Source organism: Microcebus murinus, chromosome 9 (assembly GCF_040939455.1).
Source record: "Microcebus murinus isolate Inina chromosome 9, M.murinus_Inina_mat1.0, whole genome shotgun sequence".
NCBI lineage: Eukaryota > Metazoa > Chordata > Mammalia > Primates > Cheirogaleidae > Microcebus > Microcebus murinus.
The window spans coordinates 85,236,082-85,254,967 of NC_134112.1; the positions used below are offsets into that span (position 1 = coordinate 85,236,082).

At 38.4% G+C, this 18,886-nt stretch overlaps 1 protein-coding gene across 1 annotated transcript in view; it reads left to right on the forward strand.

Moving 5' to 3' along the window:
• EXOC4 (exocyst complex component 4) overlaps positions 1-18,886 on the forward strand; it is a 737,569-nt gene that overhangs the window by 622,065 nt on the left and 96,618 nt on the right. Inside the window, exon 14 of the mRNA XM_012739746.3 lies at positions 971-1,149. Within this exon, the coding sequence (XP_012595200.1) occupies positions 971-1,149 (179 nt within the window). The remainder of the gene's footprint in view (positions 1-970; positions 1,150-18,886) is intronic.

Genomic DNA, 18,886 nt, shown 5'->3' on the forward strand with positions numbered 1-18,886 from the left:
CAACCTCCTCTAGCATCAGCTCTGCTTACCCGCCTGTGTGTAACTTTCCTGAAAAGACATGTTTTTGCCTAACATTCTCAGTCATCTTTTCTCATTTTGGCTCTCTTTCTTTTTCTTTTTAAAAGAGAAAGGGCTGTAGAAATAAGGTACCCTTCTTCCCAGCTTTGCCACTCATGCGTCATGTGGGCAGAACATGTAACTTTCTGAGCCTCCATTTCTTCATCTCAGTAGTGGCTGTGCCACGTGGTCTCAGGGTCCCATCCAGCTCCATCCTTTGTAACCCCACGTAACTTGATATTTTTTCAACCCCCCAAAAAACATTCTGAAGACACTGGGCCCTGTGTGAAACCCACTTGATTATATTTTCCAATCAGTAAAAGGACCCCAGCATTGATTTCTATTGGTTTCTTTTTCCGAATGCTGAATGCCTTAATGCTTATGGTTTTAGAAAAAGTAAATGAATGAGTGAATGAATGAAGCCTGCCATTCATCTTAGCTGTCGTCTGCTCTGTTAAAGAAGCTAAGTCCTCTTTGCTTTGGAACATTTTAAAATATTTTCTAGTGACCAGATTAACGTGGTTGTTTTATTTTTATTACAATAAATCTCAAACCATCCACATACTTGTCACCCTAAGCTGTTCGTCACCTTACGTAGTATGAACACAGGCAAGGAAAAAACCGACAGGAGAGCAGCATAGATGCCGCCTCTAGGGACTGTTACTGTGTCAGCCAGGCTCCTACCGGTTCCTGTCCAAGGTACCACTTATTTCTTCTTCTAAGAACTTTTTCTCCTACCAAAATAACATCAAGCAGGCATATGATTGTTTTCTCACTAAGTTAAACCTAGGAAAAAGAGCACGCTGTAAAGTCGGGATGAACTCAGTCCTGGTGCTAGACATGCCTTAAAAAGTGTGGCCTAATCCTGCTTGTCCCAGGCTGTATTGAAATGTGTGTCTGATTTGTTTTTCAGGGCAGCCTTTGGCAAGGAGTCCGAAGTTCTCATTGGGAACCTGGGTGATAAGTTAATCCCTCCACAAGACATCCTTTGTGACGTCAGTGACCTCAAAGCTTTGGCCAACATGCACGAAAGCCTGGAATGGTTGGCGGGTCGAACCAAGTCCGCTTTCGCCAATCTTTCTACTTCCCAGAGTAAGTAGCTGGGTGGGCGGTTATTGTGGGGACCACCGAGGAACTAGACTGAGTGATTTTGTTAGGAACGTGAATGTGTACCTGTCGCCCTGTGGCGGCGTGTCCCAAGTTGTCAGAAGATCTGTGTTGGAATTCTGCTTGTGTTGCACTCTCCTACTTTGTGATTCTGGGAAAGGAGCTAATCTCAGTTTCCCTGTGTGGGGTGTGGAAAGCCAGGAAAGGCACATGTTCACATTGCTTGATGTTAAGCTGTAGACACAGAAAACCACGTAAGATGGAACCACTGTGTATCAGGAACAAAAAGCAATTCCTTTTGTCCTCTTTACAACAACTTCTCAAGGGCAGAAACTGTCTCAGAGCTCAGGGCTGAGTACATAGTTGACATTCTCATTTTAACTTGATATAAAGCGAATCTTTTTATTAGAGTCGTAGAAGTGATTAAGGTGCTAGAAAATAGAGACAACGCGGACAATTATTCTGGAAAAGAGATGGTTGAGAGATAACAATTATGGATTTCAAGGAAATTAAGGAACAGGATATCAAATAAGAAAGGAAAACCTCTTTTTCTATCAAGGGCCAATGACTCAGAGAAAAACAGTTTGAAAACTTTGGGCACATAAACTTTAATAACTATGCAATTAGTAATTTTTGAAGCATTACTTTAGGAGTATGTATAACATAGTTAAAATAGAGACAAATAAGAAATGGTGTGAAGACATAATAAAGGAAGAGGCAGATTTAGAGGCATGAATGCAGAGATGGAAACAGGAGGGAAAAATAAAAAAAAACACAAAAAATCAGGAAGAAGAAAGAAGCCAAATCAGCTCTGAATTTAATGTTAGGGGTAACTGTTAGACAACTATTAGAAAATGCTTATATTATTTGGACTGTGAACTTCAGAGTGTGTTACTTATTATCACTGTTATTTGAAAAGGTATTATTACTTGACTACCCATGTTTCCGGCCTACAGATGGAAAAGGTGTGGATGAGATTCACCAGGCTGCATTATTCCCTGAAAAGCAGGCCCCAAGAGTCTTGAGGGGTCCCTTGGATGCTCACGACACACAAGCTTATGCTGCCATGTACCTAGCCCTAGTACCAATGGGGAGAAAGAACCAAAGGAGTGGGCTTCTGGGGGAAATCATATCATTTGCTTTAGGAATCTTCTTAATATGTTACTATTTATTTATAGTTTTATTTTTTTAGTTTCTATTTAAAATACCACTTTTTATCTGATGATAAAATTATACATGTTTATTTTCAGAAAGCTATAAGAATAGAAAATGTATCCACCAATTAAGGATAGTTTGGGCACAGTATTGCATTTGAGCAGATTCCCAAAGTAAGTATCCTTAAAAGGCCCCTTCAAGTTTATAACCCCATAAAATCAGGCAATTCTATTACAAGCAGTAGTTTAATTTATCCATCTTATCTTCCAGACCCACTCTGCTGCCTCCCTTGCCCCCTAAAAAAGTCAGAAAGAGCTAATTTTCTCTTTGCTAATTGCAAAATGAAGAGCTCTGAAAAGGGACCAGATGCCTCTTTTCCTGGTTTCCTTTGACTCTTGCAAATGCAAGTTTGCTTGGGTAGGTTTATTAGTGATGTTTGGAAGGGGTCCTCTTGTTCAGTGGGCCATCAGCATATAATATTATTAGTACAATCTCTTATTTCTGGTGATAAAAATCCAGATTTCTATTCTGTCCATTCCAAAAGGGCTCCACAAGACCATGTGTGACCTCCGTAGCAAGCCACTGAGTGATTCGCATGGGCTAACCTGGCGTCAACTGTTCTCAAAAGGAGAAAGATGCACTCTGAGTTATGCTTAACTTTGTAATTGCACAATTTAGCTGTTGTGTTCATGTCGCTAAGAGTACCCAGTACAGGTGATGTCTAATTCATGTCTTTAATCATCTCTATTATTCTGACAAAGATCTCGTCTACCACACCCATTAATACTTTGTCTCATGTGCTCAGTTCCATTTTATAACATAAGTTGTACCCTCTCAGTTCCTTTCAGGGTGATTATTCCATCCAGTGACTAATTTAAGTGACTGTCAGCATTTTGACGATCCGTGCAAAACCCAGGTGAAGTGTAATCCCTACTTATGGTGCCTTTGCTAAAACAAAGCGTCAAGTGAACCTGGTTTATCTTGCTAACGACAAGCCTAGATCACCCACACTTGCCACCTCTTTGAATTCTCAGGAGAGTGTCCCGTTGATGTTTATAATTTGAACAAAGTAGGGGATTCTCTGATAATGGGTTACTTTGATTGCTCCATGTCACTGTGACTCTCTAGAAAGGGAATAAGGGACAGCTCTCTATTACTCTTGTGAAAAGTGAACCAAATGATTATCGCAGCAAAAGTGTTTCCAAGTCTGGAGACTAGATAGCATGAAGACAGTGCTCTGTGGGATGGGAAAAAATCATGGGTTTATTTCTTGTTCCACGTCTTGTTAACTGCTTGGTGGGGTACATGCCATGTTTTATTAAACTTAAGATGTTATTAACATAATGGAGTGGCAGAGGTTTGCAGAAAATTATTTTCATAGTAGAATATCTCTTCAGATGGTAGAGCAGAATTCTCATCCACCTGAAACATTTCGTGTCATCCTGAAGAAAGTATTGCGCTTTAGTGGTGGGGCATAGTTAGCCATACATTGTCCAGGAGATTAGAGTTGATGGTTTTTTCAAAGATATTTTTCCATCTCTTTTAGTATTTGCCTAGATGTTCCTTTATGTCCTTCACACATAAAAGAGTCTCGTCACGTCTTCTCGTTCCTCACTGCACCACAGGTACTGCTCTCACTTTTGTCCTACCACAGCCCATGGTTCCTGTTCCATCTCTTCTGATATTCTCCCCCTCAATCTTCCCTACACCTGTTCTACTTAAGATTCTTTGAGGTGAAAGGCACAGACTAATTAAAGGAAAAAGAATGCATTGACTCGTAAAACTGAGAAGTCAAAGAGTGGCTGGATCCAGAGAGTCACAAGCTACTGTCAGGTCACAGATGTGATTACGCACCCAATCTGTCTTTCCTCCCTCTACCTCAGTCTCCATCTCCCCCTCCTCCCTCTAGGAGCCCCTCATGTTCAGGGCCTGCCGTAACAGGCATGCTCTCAGTGCAAGGAAGTGGAGCAGAATCATATTTAGCATTGAGCATTCAGAATCTAAGTTCATACATATTTTCCCCATTGATCACAATTTCAACCTTGTAATAAAGGTATGAAATAATTCCTGCTCTTTGTAATACCTGCTGTTTATAAGTCTTTATTTACGGAGTCTTTATTTAGGACTAAATAAAGACTCTGTAATTGTTATGGTTAAGAAAATTCTGACCAGGCACGGTGGCTCATGCCTATAAACCCTAGCACTCTGGGAGGCCGAGCCAGGTGGATCGCTCGAGGTCAGGAGTTCAAGACCAGCCTGAGCAAGAGCGAGACGCCATCTCTACTATAAATAGAAAGAAATTAATTGGCCAACTAATATATATAGAAAAAATTAGCCGGGCATGGTGGCACATGCCTGTAGTCCCAGCTACTTGGGAGGCTGAGGCAGCAGGATTGCTTGGGCCCCGGAGGTTGCTGTGAGCTAGGCTGATGCCATGGGACTCACTCTAGCCTGGGCAACAAAGCGAGACTCTGTCTCAAAAAAAAAAAAAAAAAATAGAAAATTCTAAGAACAACATATGACCTACATAAAAAATTGTTAGATTATATTTGAATCTTAGCATTAATGACCTTATTTTATATCTTATCCTTTCATTTCAAGGAAGGATTGTTTTTAAAAATAGACTACATAGAACAGGAAGGAAGTTTAAGGGCTTGTTTTGTCTGTTTCCTCAGGGAGGCCCTCTTCTCTATCTTGGGTTCTGGAGAAACCTCTAGGATTAGAGGTTTTACAGCTTCCTTGATTATATATATTCTCCTTACCATCTAGGATATCATCTTTTCATTATTATTATTATTATTATTAAAGCCCCTATGCCTCAGTCTAAACCTCTTTCTTCTTTTGTCCTCTCTTCAGAAATTAAATGGCTACTGTTTTCTCTATAAAATACTTTAATGTATCTGAAAATATTTCCCTGGCCCTGTACCTTCCCTTCTCTTAATTTTAAAGATGTTTGGCCCAAAGGTTCCAGTCTCTAAGTCAAAGCACCCAAATCTAGTACAATTAGGAACCCAGATCTGGCCCAAGTTCATCCTCTTGGATGGTGATTTAACTGTTGGCTTTTGTGGATGTGGACCTTAGAGGAGGGTTTTTTTTTGTTTTGTTTTTTTTTGTTTTTTTTTTTTGACAGCAGGCATATCCACCCCCAGGTCACTTAGTTTCCATTTTGACACCAGGTCAATCCACCTTCCGCTCACTGAGTTCCCATTGCAGAAGTTCTTGCTGAGCCCAAATACATGAATAATAAAAAGTAAGAACGAGTCAGACCCTAGTCTTTTTTACAGTCTGAGCAACCACAAAATTAAACATTCCTCTAATTTCTAAGGCAGATAAATCTCATAATTTGGGTTCCTGGAATTGATTTGGGAATTGCAATATTAGTTATACAATTATTTGTATACTTTTTTCTTATTGCTAGCGATCTTGGAAATCATCAGGTCTAACTCAGTTATTTTGCAAATGAGGAAATTAAGGCCTCAGAGTGATTACATTTCAGGTCTATGCCAAACTGGGACAGAATAAGTCTTCAAATTCCCAGTTTAATTTTCTCTCTACTACATTAGTTAAAGCCACTACACTAGCTTGACCTTTTGTGCCATATTTATATTAACCCTTTCAGGAGGGCAGTAATATTTTATTTTAATGGAAGCACTTTAATGCTACAGTTGACTTGTGATCATTTCTGATCATTTTTTTGTGCCTAAACAGAATTTCTGTGCCTTAAATATATAGGATTATTGCACATATCTTTTTTGAATTTCATCCTAGTTGTAATAAAACATTTCTCTAATTTGTCACTCTCTATTTTTATTCTGCAAGTATTTTCTAAGTTAAAAACCCCATCTGTCTTGTTATCATGCTATGTATTACATTCTAGATGTTGTACTGTCCTTTATAGTAGTCATAGCCTTGTGTGGCTATTTAAATTAATTAAAATTAAAAATTTAGTTGCTCTGTCATACTCCCTATATCTCAAATGCTCAGTGGCTGCCATATTGGACAGTGCAGGTACAGAATGTTTTCATCATCACAGAAAATTCTATTGGGCCATGCTATAGATCATCACCTAGGTCATTGATTAAGGTTTAAAATAATGCCGGTCCATAATCTTAGCCTTTGAAGCATACTTGAAATGTCTACTGAGTTTTATCAAATCACGGATAATTACTTTATTTGTCTAGCCTCCAAATCATGTGTACCCTCCTGACAGAGATGTGTGTTTGAGACCTAGCGTTATCCAAAATTTTTCCTATCAAAGTTAATTGATGCTAAAGGGAAAAGTAATAGTGATCAAATAGACTTGGGAAACATTAGAGTGAAGAACATGAAATGTAATTCTATACCACAAAGCTTCTAAAATCTTTAATATATTAGCCAGTAAATTTAGCAGTGCAGTGTTTCTTAAACTTATTTTTCTGTGGAATTCTTTCGTCCCAGAGCAGCTCACAGGAATTTTCTTCTGTGGCACAACTTTTGGGCAACACTGTCCAACACTATGTTTATATAATTTGTTCAGAATCTTCTATTTTTCCCAATACCATCAACCACGAGACAGATATTCCACTATTGCGGGAACTTAATTTCATGTTATTGGCAAATTTACATATCATCAGATGATTTTTCTTGCAATTTCGATTATTTGATTGTTTCCCTTTTTGCCTTTTTAAAACCTGGTTTCTGTACTGACCCCTTGCCAGACATTGTGTTTTCTTCACATTTCTCTAAGATTCTAGGTGCTGTAACATGATACCACACCTCAGTTCATGGAAGGATGCTAATATACCCCTTGAGGGGCTCCTCCAATTGATTGTCTTTAATAAAAATTTTATTTTATAATATTTTGGGAGTTAGTGTAAAGCTATAAAGAAAATACAGTGAATTCCTTTATATCTCTCACTCGGGTTCTCCTGTTGTTGACCTCTTACATTAGGGTGGTGCGTGCGTTCAGCACAACTAATGAGCTAGTATTGATACATTGTTATTAACTAATGTCTATACTTTGTTCAGATTTTCTTAGTTTTTCTCCAGTGTCCTTTTTCTGTTCCAAGATCCCATCCAGAATATATCACATTGCATTTAGTCATTATATCTCTTTAGATTCATCTACACTATGATAGCTTCCTAGACTTACCCTTTCTTTGGGTAACTTCAACAGTTCAGAGGAATTCTGGTTGGGTATTCAGAGAACGTCCTTCAATATGGTTACATCTCATATCTTTTTATGATTAGACTGGGTTTATGGGATTTGGAAAGGAAAGCCACGGAGGAAAGGTGCCATCGTCATCACATCATATCAAGGGTACATGCTATCAACATAACTTATCATGATCTGGGATTGGTTTTTGTCCTCCAATTTATGTAGGCCTCTTAGGCAGTTCCTTCTGAATTCTAAATAAACTCTCCACTTTCCCACCACAAGTTGCTTTTGTCTGTGTATCTTTCTAGTGGCTGCTTTTTGGGTTTTTTTTACATGATAGATGTGTCTATACTAAGCCTAGTTCAACTTTGGGCAAGTTGAATACTTGCTGTAAGAAATGGCTGTCCACCTTAAGCACCTGTACAATTGATATTGATTATACTTTTGTAGGTCTGAAATACTCTGTGTGGGAGAAGCTGTGTTTTCTACCCTTAGCCAGTTGATTAGGGCAGGCAGCTAATTCTTGGTTGCCACATGTACTAAATAATCCTTAATAAAATACACAACCATATTAATTTCAAACAAAACTATGTTTTCATTAGCCTTTTTTTCTTTTGTTCTAATTGATTATTTTTTAAATGTTTTATTTTCAATTATGGGTACATAACAGTTATATATATATACATATATATACACATACATATATATAGGGTACATGTGATGTTCTGATACAGGCATATAGTGTGATTAATCAAATCAGGGTAATTGGGGTTTCCATCACCTCAGGCATTTCTCATTTCTTTAGGTTAGGAACATTTCAATTCTATCCTTTTATTTATTTAAAAGTATACCCTAAGAACTTACTGTTGGTAATACTTTGTGCTGTCAGATAGTGTTCATTCTATCTAACTATATTTTTGCACCCACTGACCATCTCCACTTCATCCCCTCCTCCTTGCTACCCTTCCCAGCCTCTGGTAACCATCATCATGTTTTCTGTCTCCAGATCAATTGTTTTTAATATTGAGCTCCCACATATGAGTGAGAACATGTGAGATTCGTCTTTCTGTGCTTGGCTTATTTCACTTCTCCAGTTCCATCCATGTTGTTGCAAATGGCAGGATTTCATTCTTTTTATGGCTATATGATATCCCGTTGTGTATATTCATCCATTGATGCACACTTAGGTTGATTCCATACTTTGATTGTTGTGAATAGTGCTACAGTAAACATCATAGTACAGATATATTTTCAATATACCATGGTTCCCCAAAAATAAGACAGGGTCTTATATTTATTTTTTCTCAAGAAGACACCCTAGGGCTTATTTTCAGGGGATGTGTTATTTTTTTTTTTAAGTACGGTACAACAATGTACATTTATTCAAATATAGTTAAGTCGTCTTCTTCTGGAACATCATCATAGTAAAATGGCAGCCATAGCTTTCCTTCTTTCCCCTGGGGACGCACAATACCTAAAGCGGAGCGTCCTGCTCCTCACTTCACTGAGGAGACTTTCCCCTCAAAGTCTCAGCTTGTAGCACACACAGGATGGCCGGGACCTGACAGGGGGAGCCAACCTTGTTGGTGGGCCTGCCCACACCTTTCTGGTCACCTCTGGGATAGTAGCTGTCACGATGGGGCAGATGAGAAGGGCTGCTCATCTTCTTTACTGCTCTATGATGAAATGCATGGGTTGTGCAGATACACAACGTAGCCATGCCCATCACTAGGTCTTATTTTCGGGATAGTACTTATATTGCACAAATGCTTAGAAATCCTGCCAGGACTTATTTTATGGGTAGGTCTTATTTTCGGAGTAACACAATACTGAATTCCCTTCCTTTGGATATATACCTAGCAGTGGGATTGCTGAGTCATATGGTAGTTCTATTTTTAGTTTTTTGAAGAACCACCATGCTGTTCTCCAAAGTGATTGCACTAATTTACATTCCCACCAACAGTGTACAAGGATTCCTCTCTCTCCACATCCTCCCCAGCATTTGTTATTGCCTGTCTTTTTGATAAAAGCCATTTTAACTGGGGTGAGATGATATCTCATTGTCCATTTTTCTAGTGACTAATGATGTAGAGCATTTTTTAATATACCTGTTGTCCATTTCTGTGACTTCTTTTGGGCAATGTCTATTCATATCCTTTGCTCATTTTTTAATATTGGATTATTTGATGTTTTCCTATTGGTTGTTGGAGCTCTTTATATATTCTAGTTATTAATCCCTTGTCAGATGGGTAGTTTGCAAGTATTTTCTCCCATTCTGTGGATTGTCTCTTCACATGGTTGTTTCCTTTTTAGCTTGATGTGATCCCATCTGTCCAATTTTGCTTTGATTGCCTGTGCTTTGGGGATATTACTCAAGAAATCACTGCCCAGACCAATGTCATGAAGCATTTCCCCAATGTTTTCTTTTAGTAATTTCATAGCTTCAGATCTTAGATTTAAGTCTTTAATCCATTTTGATTTAATTTTTGTATGTGGTGAGAGATAAGGGTCTAATTTTATTCTTCTGCATGTGGATACCCAGTTTTCCCAGCACCATTTATTGGAGAGACTGTCCTTTCCCGACTGTATGTTCTTGGCAACTTTGTCAAAGATAAATTCATTATAGATGTGTGGATTTATTTCTGGGTTCCATATTCTGTTCCATTGGTCTTTGTGTCTGTTTTTATGACAATACCATGCTATTCGGGTTACTACAGCTTTGTAGTATAATTTGACTTCAGGTAATGTGATTCATCTAGTTTTGCCCAGGATAGCTTTGACTATTTTGGCTTTTATGGTTCCATATAAATTTTAGGATTTTTTTTTCTATTTCTGTAATAACATCATTAGTATTCCAATGGGGATTACATTGAATCTGTAGATTGCTTTGGGTAGTATGGATATTTTAACATTATTAATTCTTCTAATCCATAAGCATGGCATATCTTTCCATTTTTTGTGTGTGCTCTTCAAATTCTTTCATCAATGTTTTATAGTTTTCATTATAGAGATATTTCACTTCTTTGGTTAAGTTTATTCCTAGGTATTTTATTTTATTTGTAACTATTGTAAATGGGATTACTTTCTTCATTTCTTTTACATTGTTAGGCTTTAATGTGCAATATTGACTCATTTACAAGTGTAACTTGCTTCCTGAGACATGTCCTTTTATAGTAGCACTTCTCAAACTTGACTGCACATCAGTTATAATCAGTTGGAGAGGTTTAAAAATACTGATGCTGGGCCCCCCCACTCCCAGAGATTTTGATGTGCTTGTTCCAAGGTACAGCCTGGGCATCAGGCTATACCCCAAACCAATCAAATCAGAGGCTAAGAACCACTGTTCTAAAGGAGTGGTTCTCAACCTTGTCTCCTATCAGAGTTGCCTATACCTTTTAACTCTCCCTGAACAATTTCAACAGCCAGGGTTGAGAACCACTGATTTAGAGCCCCTAAAAATTTCTTCTTTAATTTCTGTGGCTCTCTATATTTGGGAAGTGCTTTGTAGTTATTTTGCCGGTTCTTCTATTCTTGGAAGTTTGAGATTAACATGATTTCCCGTTTTATGGACAAGAACACCAGGCACAGAGATACTATACTTTGTATCTATGCCAGAGTTAGGACAACAACCCACTTCTGCTTAGCAGTTGTTAGTTAGCTGAACTGTTGCCCAAATCTGATTAAAAATAAAAATGTTCCTCCTATGCTTTTCAAGACAGCTAAATGAGAAGGGCACAAGGAATCCATGTTTCTCTTAACACAGAAAGCTGCAGTTGCCAAACCAACTGAGTGGATGTGCACGTGTTTACCAGTCAATTATATTATTGAAAATAAAGATAGGAAAGGTTTAGGTGTCTGGCCACCTCTGTCCCCCAAGAATATGGTGTGCAGTGTACCAGGATGTTTTTATGCATTGCTTACTATGATTTACATTCTCTAGAAGGTGGAATATGAATTAACCCATGCTAGAGCTCACTATCTTGGACTTTTTGTGCCTTAATGGTAAATTAAAAATAAAATGCAAATCTCCCGGCTGTTTGTTTTTCTGCCTTGGCACAAATGAGAATAAAAATTTCCTTACCCAAGATCTCATGGGAAACTATCCTGTTTTAGCTTTGCTTTTGTCAAACCATTAAACCAGAGTTTTCCTTGTCATAATTTCATCTGATTCTTTTTAATTAGAACTCTCTGCATGGTAATTCCTCTCCCACTTCGGTATTTACAAGTTTCAAATATTTGTTGACTGTTATCAGAGCTCCTTCTCAGCATTACTTAGCTTACCTTGCATGTTTAGTTTCTCTAATCATCTTTCTGTGGTTAGACTTTCTGTGCCGTTCATCATTTTTTGGACTTATTGTCATTTTCTTCAGCTAACTCTCATTCGATGGCTTCATTCCTATCATTCTTCTTCTTCTTTTATTGATGATACCTTCCAAATTCATTGTCATTGGTTGATTTCATGATCATGCCATTAACTAAGAAAATTAAATTATCATTGGTATTGTATTTTGTTCATGAGCTTCCCACCCACTGTCCAACTCTAAATTTGTTTTGGTCTTATCTGACTGACAGCTTGTACTTCTGTATGAGCCTTTCTCTCTTTTAAAAATAATGTCCAAATATATTTCCATGTTGTACCTAATGTCACAACTAATTATGTTTTATAGGAATAAAAACACCAACTGATAATTTAATGATGATTCAGTTTTGGTCATTTTCAGCCTTAATTGTGCTCTGTTGATATTTACAAACTCATTGAAATTTATCATAATGAAGAAAGAATTGTGTGGAAAGCCCTTGGGCTCAGGGTGTTCACCTGATTACTCTTAGGACTCTTCTGAAACCCATGTTGTTACTAGGAGTGAATACATTGCTTATTCTTTTGTTTTCTAAGGAATACCACCTGGACCTCTCAGTCTCCTTCCCCACATTGATGTGCTATACACTGTTGCTCTTAGTTATCATCCAAGCTTCAGGCTGACCTTGGTGGGGTATGCCACCACGTTCCTTTGCTTTGAGTGCATTTTAAATGCTGATGCACATGGGTTACTCCCTTTTTCAAAGGCTTCTTTCTACTCTATTATTCCCTTTCTTCATTGAATGCCCTCCCATGGCTCCCAAAACATGGTTGCTTTTGCCTCTCCCCACACATTCTTAGTCTTTTAATTCATGAAATCTTTCTCATTCTTCTCCTTTAATCTGGGAGGCGTATAGCACAAAATTGACTTTGAAGTCAGACACAGATGAGGACAAATCAGGCAAATTAGTGTATCTCCATGGGGAAATGTTTCTGAAAATTTAGCCTTTCTGGAAATTATTTAGCTTTTCTGTCAATCAGCTGAGCTAAATAAGTCTTCTCACCTGTTAAATAGAAATAATGATGGATATTCATTGGGTTGCTGTAGCTATTAAACAAGATGAGGAACGTAAACTTCTTAGCAGTGTCTGACATGCAGTGGGTACTCAATATGGGGTTCCTGGACTTCCTACCATGAATCTTATCACTAGAGCTCTCATTCATTATACTTGGTATTCACATTCCTCCTGCCCCTTGAGGCTTCTCTTTTATCTCAAGTCGTAGGGTTGCTTTTAAAACTCTGTTAATATCTGTGCTTCTGAAATCATTTGCATCTCCAGTAAATGATTCAAGAGCACAGATCACACATCTCACTCCACTAGAGTTCCCAAATGTATCTGATGTCATGGGAATGAGTCTGAGAGTGGATTCGCATCTGAGAGCCTACAAGTGCCCATCTGAGAAGCCGGAGTTGAATTTGAAAAGGGAACCTTTTTGTTCCTCAAAACCATGAAAAGAGGGGTCAGCTATTATTGCAAAACATGCCAGATCCAAACCCTATTCCCTTCTGTCAATCAGCTGGTCAACTGTAGAGTTCATTGTCCTGTGCCTCTGATTAGAAAGCAGTATCCTAACTCCTTCCATAAGGAGGTGATTATCTGTCGTGGGGCTACAGAAGGCTAGTGCTGTGGGCGTTTTCAATGTAATTATGGAGTTCTAAGTACCTGCCCATAAAGAATTATGTGGCTGTTTCTTTGGAAATGCCAACATTTGTATCCATAAGGGAAATATTTTATTAAAATATGATAATATCATGGATGCTTATGTGTGGTGGCTAGGAGCTGCCGGCTTAATGATTGTATCTTTAAGCAAGGCTATAAAATGGGTGTAGGAAGAAGAAATATAAATGAAAATCTCTGCAGAAGAAGTTGGAAAGCAAGAGGGGGGTGCTGAAATTGCAGGGCCAGCCTGAGAAGATGGTGGACATGGAGAATTACCTGAACCTGAGCCAACACCCTGAACAGCTGTGAGGAAGAATGGCTGCTGTGACTTTGGCTGCCAAATAGAAACACATCTTCCAACAAAGAGCAGTGGAAGATTGTCCCTGAAGGCACTGATTACAGTATTCAGTCTTCTAGGCTCTTATCTAGAAAAGCCCTTAGATAGTCAGGTCCATTAAAACTTGAGATAAGCCCAGGAACCAGTGTGACATTGTGACTTAATGAACTCCTCACTAGAGGAAGAGTGTATACTTTCACTTCTTCACCCTTGAAACCAAGTTTAGGTCTGCTACAAGATGCAATGGGTGAAGGGAGATAAATCCTGATAGGAAAACCAGAAAGAGGATGGAGAACTGGCTGAGGTTTCATGGAAGAAATTTCTATCACTTGGTGGGACTGAATTAAAAAAAAAAAAAATGTTTTAGATGTAAACTGGATATGCTTTCTCAAACAGCTTCCTTATTAATAGTGCATGAAGACTTTTTCCAGACTGCCAGCCCCAGGAAAGTGCAGCAAAGGGGCAGGATGTGCGAATGTGTGCGCGTGCCACAGTCCCAATGGATACCAGAATGATGATAATGGCATTCAACATTCAGATTACATTGCATACTTTCAAGGACCTTTGTATTCATTAATTCTTAATCCCTTATCCCTGCCTCAAGCTGTAGTTGACAGGCAAGCCATTATTTTCTCAGTTTTACAAGGCATGATCATGAAATACAGAAGTTTGGCCAGTTGCCCAAGGTCAAATTGAGTCAGCCACAAAAATCTAGACTACATTTGACTGTTCTCAGAGTACAGACCAGACTGTCTGGGAAAACAACATAATCATCTACTATAAGTTATAAATGACAGAGTTACGGGAACACCAAAGCAGTGGGCCTTTGTTTCCCCACAGAGAATGCTGTTTCTCAGCTCTCTCCCTACAAATTTCAGCAGCAGGATGAGTGCAGTGCAGGGTCCCAGGTATGAATGTCATTGAATACAGTTTAAAAGGAGTGAGGATACATGATCTTGACATTAATTTTAAGAAGCTAGGGTGTAAAAACTATACCTCCCAACCCCAAAGGACCTATTGTGGAACTAAATTTGGTAGTCATGTATTCAGGGAAATGTTTTCATTATCTTAAATTCAATACTGTCATTTATATTAAATGTTATAAATTATGCAATGAAAACGTAAAAGACCTCCTTCATATGAGATACAGGTATATGTCAGATGTAGGTCTCCAAGGCACAAGTGTTGCTTATTAATAGCATTTAATTCTGTGTACTAACATCTATGAACTCTGGTCATTGAATTCTGGGTGGATTTAACTTCAGTTCTTAACTAACATTTTAATCCAATTTTTATGAAAGGAAGAATAATGAGGACTTTTCTGTAAAACTGATGAAAAACCGAAGTGTCTTTATAGAAACCAAGAAAATCTGATCAGATTCTTCAAGGAAGCAAAAGTCCTGTAAATGTCAGAAACATGTTACATGCTGGAAAACCCCTTTGGTCAAATTCATCCAAAGAAGGTACTATTTGTAGGTGACTTTTCAGCAAGTCTGTCAAAAGCTTCTTGCTACAGATAAAAATTCAATAACCTTTCACTGTGGCTGTGCCACAATTATCACTCATTTAAAAACAGTCCCTCTAATAGAGTATTTTATCATGCTGGACAGTCTCTGCATTGTTCATTATTTAGTGTTTGCTAAGCTGATGGCACTTCCACCGCACTTTTCTTATCTCTACTTCTTCAGAATTGGATTTTATATTTCCAAACCAGTAGATATGACAAGTCATTTTCTTCCCTCTTGTCTTCTAAGAAATGCAAACTTGATTTCTTTTTTTCAACAATCACCACTTAAAGATTAAAGTTATTGGAAATGTCTGTATTAACTAGCGTTGGGACGTGCAGTGGAGGCCTATGGCATTTTAATTGCCATTGGGGTTTTCCCCTCTTCTTCTGTATTCCTTTTATTTTCCAATATATGTGTATTTTATATCTCTTTTGAACCCCCCATTCTGCTAAAACACACAGTGTACGGCAAAGATGAGGTATTATGAAGCCTGATGTGGTTAGAAGACAAGGCGAGGAAAGTATTATCAGAATTATTATATTATAAAACCTCACTACGGTGGTGATAAGCAATGTTAAGTGGATCTCTCTGTAAATATAGACTGTCTTTATATGAGAAACTTCCTGAAAGGAAAACGATAAAGTCATTAGCCTGGCACCTGGGGGAGAGACCTGCCAGTTCAAACAACATCTCTTTCTATCCATAGTTCATTATTGAGACTTTTAACTATTTTAAGCCTGAAAAAAAAAATCTACTACCTGTGGTTCCAAAAGGATTTGGAAAAATCTATATACTGTACCCAAGTTTTGGACCTGATCTAGAACACATACTTTTAGGTATTTACCTTTTACTCCAGGTTTTATCTTGGGCACTCAGAGAATAAGGCTCTTTTAGTTAAGATCAAATCTCTTCTTATAATGAGAATCCCGGGCAGTTTTAGGTGTGAAAGTGTAAACAAAGGAACAGAGTAAAAGGGCCAGACATCTTTCTTCACTGGGGACTCTCTTTAAAGCCTCCTGAGGACCAAGAGAGTCTCTCCCAGTTTTTAGGGAAGTACAGAACTTCATTCAGGAAGTTTGATGACAAGATTTTGACCTTTTATGAGTACGATCTTTCAACTGATATCAGAATACTGAAAAAGATTGTGTTATAAAATCTCAGCAAAATATTCATTCTAAGATGTATGGCTTATTGTTGTAAGCATCAGACAGAAATAACACTGGAGTCTTTCTTCAAACACTAATAAGAAGGGCCGTCCCTGAGGATTGGCTTTATGAAGAAAAATATTTGCTCAAACTTTACCCGGAGACAGGAGATGCTCGCCACGTCTGCTTCTAAAAGAGAGAACGTGAGTAAAAAATCTACCGTTGTATTATTTGTTTAGTGGGACCACATGCCCAATTAACGCATTTGTTCAAGCCAACAGCCTTTTAGCTTTTCACAGAAATCTTGGAAGTGCGCTAGAGAAACACCCCCACAAAAGAGTTTTGCATATGCTGCTGTATCTGCCTCTCTCCAGGAAGCTGAGCACAGGTCACCACAGACAGATGGCTGCCACAGGCGCCACCAGCGGCCAGAAACCCCTCCCACCAGCTCCCATTCCTGCAAAACAAGTGGGGAGAAGTGTTTTCTCTAACTGCTGTGCCGGGACTTTCTCTCCCTTGACCCAGCTCTACCCATGGAATATTGAGGCGAACTCAACATCTGTTACACCCCTACCTTATTCTATTCCTCAGCACCAGCGTAATTCAGTAGAGGAGAGGGGCTTGTCCTTGGACAAAGTATTTGACATTGCTGATGGTGTCTTCTGTATCATAAATCCCTCTTAGGATTGTTTAGAGGATCAAGTCAACTAATGTATACACCGAGCCTGATACCAGGACGAGCGAACAGTGATCACTGGATAAATGATTTTCTTTCTTCTGCCGTTTCACCTTTTTAAAGCTCTTTTCATCATCCTTGGCCATCCTGAGGATTTTGTATTTCTGACTCTCATTTTGCTGCCAGTATTTGCCCATAATGGTACTCAATGTGAAATGCCTGGGTCTGCCTCCTGTTTATTTCCCCGCCTCCTGTGGATAGCTGGGCCATTCTGCTTGAAAATTTCATTTCATTTTCAAGGGATCTTTAGTGTATTGCATTTGAAATTAGATTCTGAGCTCTTAAGTTTAACAGCCTTCCAAAACCCTCATGGCCTTGGAACTTAGGCACAGAGCAGGGTTTGTATTTATTCAGGGCCACAATGAGTGAGTCACACTTAAGGTTAAACCTCCAGCTCTCATTAAATAACTTTTTCTGTAAACTTGGTACATCAGTGTCACAGGAGGTACAGAAATGAAGAAGCTGCTGCCTTGTGGCTTTAGTAAAAACTCTAATGAAAATGGCAGACTGTCTAATTCCAGAGCCCATAGTAGCCGTGCAACTCTTAGGCCTTTCAACATCAAAGGATTCTCTGTTAAATTGGGTCTTGGAATAGCTCCACAGGGGTAACAAATAATCTGGTTATGCACTTACCTCTTCTCTGCGGCCTCTGGGATAATAAAACACTTAAGGGAGTTCTGGGAATCCCAATTTTGCTAGGATTTTAGGAGTGTTAGCTGGGAATGGAAATTAGTATTCTTTTTTTATTATCGTTTTAACATTTTTAAATGTACAGTTCAGTGGCATTAAGTACATTCACATTGTTGTGTAAGCATCATCCATCTGCAGAACTTTTTTCATCTTCCCAAAGTGAAACTCCATATTCATTAAACAATAAGCTCTCGTTGCTCCCTCCCTGCAGTCCCTGGCAACCTCCATTCTACTTCCTGTCTCTGTGGATTTGACTTCCCTAGGTACCCCATATAAGTGGAATTATACAGTAAGTGTCCTTTGGTGCTTGGCTTATTTCATTTAGCATGATGTCTTCAAGGTTCATCCATGATGTAGCATGTGTCAGTATTTCCTTCTTTTTTAAGGCTGTGTGATATTCTAATGTATGGATATGCCACATTTTGGTTTCCCATTTATCCATGAATGGATGCTTAAGTTGCTTTCACCTTTTGGCTATTGTGAATAATGCTGCTATGAACATGGGTGTACAAATCTCTTCCAAGTCCCTGCTTTCAATTCTTTTGTGTATATGCCCAGAAATGAAATTGTGGAAATGAGTGATTTGAGACCAGATATACTTCATATTTCTTTTTATTAATACTTTTCCTAGCCCCCATTGCTTATATAGATGATTCCTTCTGAAAAAAGGTCAGCATTTTTCTCAGATATGATGATAATATATGCCAAGCTCCTTATATCATTTCACCTAATCTTCATGATCTATGACCTATGAGGTTCATTTTTTCTGGCTGTAAGTGGTGGAGTTAGTATGCAAACTCACATTCAAGTGACATCAGGATTCAATGCTCTTAACCGTCACACTCTGCCACCGTCAAATGAATCAGTATTCTTTACCACCTCCTGAAATAGAAAATAAAAAATTGAAAAAGTCCTATATGTTTCCCCTCTGGCACTCCTAGAGAATTCAGAATAGAATTTACCATCGAAATTTAAGCTTACTATTCTGTTCTCTAG